The sequence below is a fragment of the Nematolebias whitei genome, chromosome 2 (assembly GCF_014905685.2).
Source record: "Nematolebias whitei isolate Nwh7 chromosome 2, NemWhi1, whole genome shotgun sequence".
NCBI lineage: Eukaryota > Metazoa > Chordata > Actinopteri > Cyprinodontiformes > Rivulidae > Nematolebias > Nematolebias whitei.
Genome location: NC_056499.1, coordinates 28,537,337 through 28,546,834, shown reverse-complemented (window position 1 = coordinate 28,546,834; position 9,498 = coordinate 28,537,337). Strand labels below are relative to the sequence as shown.

The 9,498-nt window shown below is 40.3% G+C and overlaps 1 protein-coding gene across 1 annotated transcript in view; it reads right to left on the bottom strand.

Moving 5' to 3' along the window:
* Nucleotides 1–9,498, bottom strand: part of ntrk3b (neurotrophic tyrosine kinase, receptor, type 3b) — a 143,389-nt gene that overhangs the window by 20,485 nt on the left and 113,406 nt on the right. Inside the window, exons 11-12 of the mRNA XM_037694051.1 lie at nt 4,743–4,915; nt 2,835–3,078 (exon numbers count right to left, since the gene is read on the bottom strand). Of these exons, the coding sequence (XP_037549979.1) occupies nt 2,835–3,078; nt 4,743–4,915 (417 nt within the window). The remainder of the gene's footprint in view (nt 1–2,834; nt 3,079–4,742; nt 4,916–9,498) is intronic.

The following is a 9,498-nucleotide window of genomic DNA, read 5'->3' as shown; positions in this document are numbered from 1 at the left end:
TATATATATATATATATATATATATATATATATATATAATTTTTAAGCATCCAGCCTTTCTTTTCAAATTTCCAGTAGAAACAATGAAGCTTAATTTACTGGTCTACCCTTGGTGAGCCTGGAGTGAGTCCAATTACACATGATGTATCCTGCTGCTCTCCTTTCATCTGTCAGCGAGGAGCATATGAGGAGCACAACCCTGTCACCCCCTTCTACCCTCAGGTCTGCCCACCCTCTGCACAGACAGCTTGAACTACCCAGCAGGAGTCCTATGTGTCAAGGGCACGATCCCTCGTTGGTTTCATGGTTCTGAATAAAGCCACACTGAAGACTGAAAAAATAAAATAAAAATAGAACATTCACCTCACTCCAACGCCACAAACCCCAATTAATATATTGCATTTCCAGCAATTACACATCACACAGCTCCTTGTTGCTCTGTTAAGTTTTATATCAGTTTAAGCCCACTCTGTTTACTCACAGCTCCTGTGTACAGTGTATTAGGCCTGTAATTGTTGAGACGAGAACAGCCAACTCAACCAGTCTTCCATCTGAATGCTATCTGCTTGCTAAATCACTTGTGACTGAGACAATTAGTTAAACAGCTCTGCAGCCAAAACAAGGAAATGCACTCTCTACTTGTTCACACAGACCTCACTGAACAACACACTGCACCTCCAGTATACCACTGATACTCACTGAGCAGCTTCTCTGGAGCGGCTGAGAGTTCAGAGACAAGGGAATTTTGTAAATATAATACCAATAGGTGGCTCAGTCAGTAGAGCCTCTCAGCAAGAAGGTTGCCAGATCAAATCCCGGCCAGGGGCCTTTCTGGGTGGAGTTTGCATGTTCTCTCCGTGCATGCGTGAGTTTTCTCCAGGTACTCCGGTTTTCTCCCACAGACCAAAAACATGCATGTGAGGCTGATTGGTAATTGTCCCTAGGTGTAAGTGAGAATGATTGTTTGTCTCGTTGGTCTCGATGTGTCTCTGTGATGGACTTGTGACCTGACCAGTGTGTCTCCCGCCTCTTGCACAGTGATAGATGAACATGGGCACCAGTGACCCCCAGGACCTGAAATGGAAGAAGCGAGTAAAAAATATGGATGGATGGATTAATTTAGTGCCTTTGTTTGCAGGAGTGACTGAATAATGGCTAGTTTTAAATTATCTAATATTTTCTTCCTATTGCACTGTTCTAAAAGTATGTCTTATTATAACAGAACATTGTTTATGAAGAAAGCAGAACAAGAATTATTCCACCTACAATCTGCAAAGAAAATACCTTAAATGTCAAAATTACTAAAATGGTTTCAAACTGAATTCAAGCAGAAATAACAATACATAAATATACATTCCACTATTAAGAAGCCGAACACAGAGAAAGAAATGGCACATGTGAAAGCCATGTCTGTATTTTTAATTTTGCCTTGCTGAAAAATTGGCACAACTTCCGTGCAAGACTGATAGCTTAACATTCGCCATGGTTGCCAATAAACTGACCTGGATAAGGCTCCAGTTGTCCGAACATCCAATTATCCTCCCGCACAAAGAGTCTCACGCTAAACCCATTACAAGCTTTGAATATTACATTTCAGATGTGTGGTTGGCAAATGAATATGTCATTAAGCGAAGTCACAGAGTGCAAGGAATCGTTAGAGTTGGAATTAGATTCTCTATGAAACTGATTTCACACACAATCTTTGAACTTATATGCAGAATACAAATCTGTATGTTTATGTTGTCTTTATTTTAATGTTGTTGGATCAGTAGAAAGATTCTTCACATAAAACTCATTATATTATGCTACAACTTATGACTTTATTGCATTTGCTGCGAAACTGAATCTCCATTCAGCATTAAACATGGAACACAAAACTTGTTGTGATTCTTGCACAATTTAAAAAGATACTCTGCTTTTATTGCAGTAATATACCGTACAAATCACACAGATAGGACTTATGAAGAAGCACGTTCATCTACCTTGAATTTCCCAACAAACCCTTTTATAGGTGCAGAACTGCGCACGTGGCAGATGAGAACTCCATAAGTGCTGGCAGTGCCCCAAGCAGCGTCCGAATGGGCCCAGCTGTCACGCTGGGAAAACATTATCAGGCGCACCTAAAGTCATTTCGCTAAACGCTAAAGCAAGCTATTTAAAGCAGCCATCGCTCCACTTATTTGTTCAGCAAAAAATGCTCAATTCTTCAGCCCAGCATTTGCCGCCTGGTTTGCGGCATTCATACTTGCTAATCATGTTAAACAGTGGAAGAGACACGATTCAGAAGCAATATAAACAAGCCTCTAAGCATCAGACTGGAGGCGCAGCAGGCTTGTCTCACGGTGCACAGCTAAAACGCTCCATCCTGCACTGATTGTAGGAGGTGTGGCGTGAGGGCCCGAGGCTGCGCTGCTGAGGGGAGAGCTGTAAACTCTTCCCAGAAGAAAAAGCAGAGAAACATAAAGATATAAACAAAATAACACAGGAGAGCAACAACTTACACACATTAGAATCATATTTTTCATTGGCAGCCCCAGAGGCCTCATTTCAGCTTGTTTTGAGCCTAATTAGAGAGCAAAAGCAGTGGGAACTAAATTTACTTTTTGAGGTTAGAGACTCCCGATATTTAAAATGTATGGCATGTTGGCGGCTGAAGAACAGTGAAACTGACAGGTTTATATCTTTGCACACAGTGTGGAGACAAGGTGCCCGTGGCAGAAATAATTGAGGAGTTAGAAAGTTTCAAATGATTTCAGTTTCACCGACTGCGGTACTTCAACATAAAGCTTATTCAACAGCAAATAACAAGCCGAACACCACTTGCTGAGGCTTACCCTGTAGTAGTCGCTGCTGTAGATGTCCCTGGACATGCCAAAGTCTCCAATCTTGACCAGAAGGCCGTTGCCGACCAGGCAGTTGCGGGTTGCCAGATCTCTGTGCACAAAGTGCTGTGAGGCCAGGTACACCATGCCTGAGGCAATCTGAGTGGCAATGTGCAGCATCTGAGAAAGGCCCAGCTCCCCGTTGGACTGCAGCGGCTGGCCGTCAACCAGGATCATGGCGTCAGGGCCGTGGGCTCTGGGTTGGAAAGAACCAGTTGGAGTGGTTTAATAAATGGCATCGACTAGAGTGTTCTCTAATATCCAGCACTCACTGGACTAGAGAACAGTCATGCAGACAGGAGCAAAAACATACAAATATGGCTTAAATGGGTTTAATGCAGTGAATGGTGCAATAGTGCATTTAATTGCTTATCAAATTTACAGTATTTTTATCTGAAGCAGATATGCTGTATTCATTTTTTTTTCCAAGGTGTCAGCCGCTGTTTGTCACAGGATGACGCAACCCAAAGCTCTGCATTGCACTACAGTAATAAAGTATTATCTTCATCCCATTTGTGCTCCATTCCACTTATTCAGGACATTTAGCATAATAAAGAGAGAAAAAAATTAAAACAAGGGAAGCATTAACAAATTAACTATAACCTGCGAGCAATGATGCTGCTTTAATTGCACTGATTAATCGTTCTGTGCCTGGACTGTTGTGGATAATTCTGTGGCTGTAACATGAGCTTCAAAGCCTGATTTTAATACAGTACTTACATGTACATGTTAGGAATTCTAAGTGAGGCAGTGAAATTTCATCCAGATACTGAAAGTTGGAGGTTTACCAGAATGGGTTGACTGCAGGTTTCTGGGTGACACTAAGGAACTCATTTCCTGTGAAGTGTCCCCGCTGTTCTCATCACCTTCCTGTCATTGTGATTACAGAGCAGGCGCCACGCAGGAAATACTGCGGCTCTGCCACTCCGCCTCAATTTCTAGCCCCATTTTGGAATTTTAGAGCTATTCGGTGTTCTTCGCTTTGGCGTTTGTGTGATGATTCAGCTCCTGTGTAGGAGAAATTAGTGGTGCTTTTTGTTGTAGCATCTTTAGTCTCTGCTCTTTTTGTTTCCACTTCGCCCACGTTCAGTAATGCCTGATTAAACGCAGGCCGCCCCCCATTTATATGGAGGTTGACCTGCACATCTGATCTTCTGTTCACTCCCATTGATTCCGTGCACATTTCATCTTTTAAATGTGACCAAAAAGGGCCAATAGATGAAGAATCAGCGACGTCTTGCACTGTCCATGAAAGAATTTCATCACTCGCGACATTGCCTTTCATTTCAAGAATGATTTCCCAACAGTAAATCTTCACGAGCTCACAAGTCCACACACACACACACACACACACACACACACACATACTCGCCCTCACACTCAATCATAACATGTCATCTTTTCATCCACTGCTCAAGTTTTCGAAACAAGAGCGACCACACACACACACATCGCTGCAGCTGCTGTCAGCACACTTGAAACAGCACTCTTCCATCTCTGACTCCTCTCAAGCGCACTGACATCAGCTCTACTGAAGCTTCCCATTACCAAAGCGCTTGCTGGTGCAGCGTCGTGTTGCTTTTGTTGAGGCTTTTCAGAGGTCGCTTCCTTCTGCACAGACTTGACAAATATAGAACAAAAGCACCCCGGCGTGCATGTTTACGAAGCCAGGCAGCTGAGAGAAAGGGCTGGAGATATTATCACCAGCGCGACTGGAAGATAACTGAGTTTTAGGACTACTAAAATATTTTCCCAAACAGCGCCAACCAGAGTAAATCAATGCTAAATAGCATTTGCACACCCATTTGCATACCCAGCTGTGTTTGATGTGAAATGATACAGTTTGAGTGAAACCCTGACCTTAGAAACTTGTTCAGGTCTCCATGCTTCATGTATTCGAACACCATGATGAGTGGGTCTCCGTCTACACACACTCCATAGAATTTAACGATGTGGTCGTGCTGCAGGTTGGTCAGCAGCTCCGCCTCCCGCTGGAAGTCCTTTCTGGCCGATAGGTTTGGATCTTTCAGAGTCTGAAATGGTAAAAGGAAAGTCACATTCACACCTAGAATAGAGGTGAACATTAGACTGGAATGCAGCACTGGTCTAGCCTTATTGGTGAAATCACTTGTTGCAAACCTTTGGAGTTTCTAGGGAAAATTAAAAAAAAAAAAAGTTGAGCAATTGCAATCAGTTAGAAGCATAATCTCTCTTTGATCCTAAAGGTGGTTGCTAAGAAAAAGTCAACATATAAAATCAACACTGAGCATATTGATAGCATTTGTGTCATCAGTCTTATGGGACCATCTTCTCCCACATTGAGGTATAGCCTGTTCTCCTCCTCCTTGGGCTGCTTTTATCATCTAATTAGTCACCTCAAAGTAGGTTAAAATGAATAATAGACAAAGAGCTGAAAACTCCTGGCTGGATTAATCATCGTGCTTGATGGAAACAATAATGGCTCACGGCAACATTAGTTTTCCAAGGCACAAACGTGTTTTGAAGCATGAACGTCACCATTTGTATTTCTAAGCGACAGAACTGAAACACTGAGGGCATTTAAATCAGACACCCAAAAACATGAAGAGTAAAATTTGGATTAGATGAGAACAATGCAGAATATTAGTTAAATGCAGTATGTTGTTTAAAGTATCTATGTAAATACACCATGCAGAGTTAAACGAAAACTCCTTACAGATCAGGTAATAACAGCAAATGGAAAATGAAGTGAAATTTACGCCCACGTGTTTGCAGGTGAATGAAATGCACCCTTGTTCTCTTGTCACAACCTTAAGCTTTTATTTACACAACAGCAGTTGACTTGTCAGTGCTATTATATATCCAGCAGTAAAATGTAAATACAATATATTTATGTAGCACTTTTTCAGATTTCTTGACGTCTCAAAGTGCTTTACATTTAAAGTCATGTTCAGCCATTTGCAAACATCCATACAGTGCCTTTTCATTTGTACACATTTATATTTAGGCTTCTTTGAAAGGTTTTCAGACCTCTTCACTTTATACATTTTATTATGTTTTCAATCAGCTTGCAGCCTGATGCTACAATTTTTTTTTTGTTAATCCCCACTAGAGTAACCCAAACAACCATAACTACAAGCCCCCATTAATCTGGACTTTATGGCAGAGTGGCAAGACAGCAGCCTCTTCTCAGTACAGAACATATGAAACATGATCATCTAACTGTTTGACTTCAATTTTCCATGTTATGTCTGGAGAAAACCAGACACTGCTCATCACCTGCTCAACACTATTCCTACAGTGAGACATGGAGGTGGCAGCATCATGCTGTGGATGCATTTTTCTATAGGAAAAACTGGAAATTTGTTAATGTGGAAAGTTGAACAGAACAAAATACAGATATTCTTACAAGTCTTTCTTGTAAACGAGACTACCTGTCTCAATTAGATTAACTGTCTAAATAAAAGTAGTAAATAAAAAATAATATCTTCAATGAAAACCTGGACCAAAGCAAGACCCCAGACTAAGGTCTGGGGTCTGAGGCCAAAGGTTCGCCTTCCAATGTAACAATGAGCAAAAGCGCCAAGTGAAGTGAACATATGAGTGTGTTCTGGTCTGCTTTCCTAGAGTAGACCTGACTCAAACTCTATCAAACATCTCTGGTGGGTGCGGTTTGAAAATGGCAGCCCACTATAGTTCTTCATCTAAACTGACTGAGCTTGAGATGATTTGCAAAGAAAAATGGCAAATAATCAAACCAGCTGAAAGAAAAGCAACAATTTGCCTTTTTTTTTTCCTCTCAGTGCTAATTTTTACAGAAATAATGTAAATCTAGTCAGTTTGTTTTCTTTAAACATGCATACGAGAGGTGTGCAGAAGCAATTTGTGTTATTTAGTTTTGTTAACTTCTCAGGAATATCTTCAAAAAAGTAAAGAAGTCGAAACATATGTTAAAAGGATGTCTGCAACTTATGTTGTATTTTTGTAGCATTTTGAGATATATAACAACTTCAGTTTACTTTAACTAATAAATCAGTTCTATTCTCATCACTGCTATTTATATAATATTATAGTTATAGATGATACATAAGAGAGTTTATGCTTATCAGCTTTGCATGCTGCCAACAATATTTAGGAAGACTGAATGGTGTGCAGCCCAGAGGGATGTGTCACCTTGGATTATTTACAGTCTGTCAGATGATGTCAGTCCCATTATGCAGTCTCTGTCCACAAATGCAACATACACACCTCAACCTTGAAAGCCCCCCCCCCCCCCCCAACCCCACATCCCTGCTTCAGATAAAAGTACATAATTTAACCCCTGCTGGCTGCTGTGTATTTGGCTAATAAATATATTCTTGGGGCATTGTTGCTTCTTACTGTTTTATCCTAAGTCCCTGGGATGCTTATTTATCCTTTTTTTTTTTTTATCAGTAAAATATTTGTCTCTTACCAACTAGAAGCCAAAGCTTTATTTTTGCAGCAGCCACATTGTAGTGATGTTGTAACTTGAACTTGTGCTTTCTCTTTCTATCGGCACTTTTGCATTGTAAAGCCCAGCACGGCTGGGCCTGGCTGCTGATGGCCTGCCCTTATTCCACTCTGGCCATGGTTGTGTTTGCTTTGAGCAGAATGCCACCTTGATGTGGGCAAGGATCATCATATCAAAAACGTGTCATGTCATATTGTTCGCAACAAACAATGGACAACATCGGCTGTCCGTGAGCAAGGTGAGGAATACACCTTCGTGGAGACATCCAGAATGGGTCTTGATCGACGGATTCAATATAGACAGGATCTGCACATCCACTCGACGTTTAATGTTTAGTGGGAGCCCAGCCCAAATGGAACCCCAGGTCTTAGGTTCCAGGAAATGGGCTGGAAGTGGGCCATAATGCCAAACGCATATACAAGAACCCGGGTTTGAACCCAGGCCAGGCCGAGACTTACAGTGCAAAAATGTCATATAAAAGCCCTGCAGGAACTGTGTTGAGCATGGGCATGCATGAAAGTTTGGTGATAAACTGTGCTTCACACTCTGTGAAATGATACGCATAACATATGAGAATAATGAGCATTCTTTTCTAGTATTTTTTTTTCTCTTTATTATTTGAGACTAATTATTATTGGAAATTTCATTTTGAACAGAAAGCTGTGACTGTGAGGTGTTTTTAGATTCTGATTACTTTTTCATTTTGAAGCTTACAACTTTGGATTAGTAAGATAAAATTCCTTTACAGTTTTAGTAAATTGTTAATCACTGGTACTGACTGGATTGATTAACTCTACAACCACTGACTAAGTCACTGTTTTCATACGGAAAAAAAAAGTGTAAAACCTGAAGTCAAGAATTTATTTTTTCTAAAATACAAATGATATGTTTGTGTTTTGTGGTGGCACACAACAACTACATAGGTAGATAAAGAAATTAACAGAAGTATTGACAATCTGTCAGTATTTGATTCTATTTTTGACTATTTTTTGTTAAAAAATGTAGATGTAGAATTGAACAGCTGATAGATTTTTAAGCCAAATAAGTTTTTCCTTGATCATGAAACTAACAGGAGCCAAATGTGACGACTACACCAGGGATTTTTTAAACTCAAAACAATTGCTAACAAGCGGTATGCAGATAGGCCCATTGCCGAGAGATTTAAATAGTGAATGTTTTTAGTTTTTGAGATGTGATTTTCTGGATTGGAATTAAACAGGGAATTGCCCAATGTGTCTAATAGTATCAACATGAACTCTTTCTCCAGGGAAACATCCAGTAATATGAATAATATGGAAAACTAATGACTCATCAAATACTCCAACTTCTAAAGTATTAAGACTTGATGACTTAGCTGCATCTTCCCACGGCCAAATTTGTGCAAGTGTGTGTATATAGTGTAGTAGAATCAGTATCCTTAAATTATTTGTCACTTGGTAAATGTATCGATGCAGTGAGAACTAGTGTCCTGATCAAAAAGCATTTTTTAAATTAAAACTCAGTAATATAGTGACGGTGAGGTTCTGTCCTCATCAATAGCTTGTATCCACACTCATGTCTGGTCAGCAGTCACATGAGGTGTAATGCTCTGGAGGAAGACGTGAAGCTGCACCAACTACACAGAAAAAAAGCTGATCTGACTGGTAATAAAAGAACGCTCCGAGGTGCTTTGAACCTGCCTCTGAGGTGCAGATCATAAAAGATACTAAATCACGATGGAAAACAGTTAAAGGCACAAATATCAGAAAATAAGCGATAAGAAATAAATAACATTTATAAGCCTTATTGCAGCCTTTTTCCTGGTAGAAAAATAAAAGACGACACTTCTGCAGTAGCAGGAAAATACACATAGTTGATCCCCTCAGCCTCGATTCATTTTCCCAGAATGCAGCTCACATTACCACAGATGGAATGACCTCAAGATGGAAATGTTTTTACTCTTATGTGCTCCTCTTTTTCAGCAACGTGTTTAAGGTGATGGAGATGTATGACAGTGCAGGTACAATGGTCATAAAATTCTATTACCAAATCAAACCACACAGTTAGAGAAATGTTTTTTGTCTGGGCAGTTCTCCAAAACAATGCCTCCAAAGTAGGGGTGCACCGATTTCAATTTTCAGGCCGATCACCGATCACCGATTTTTT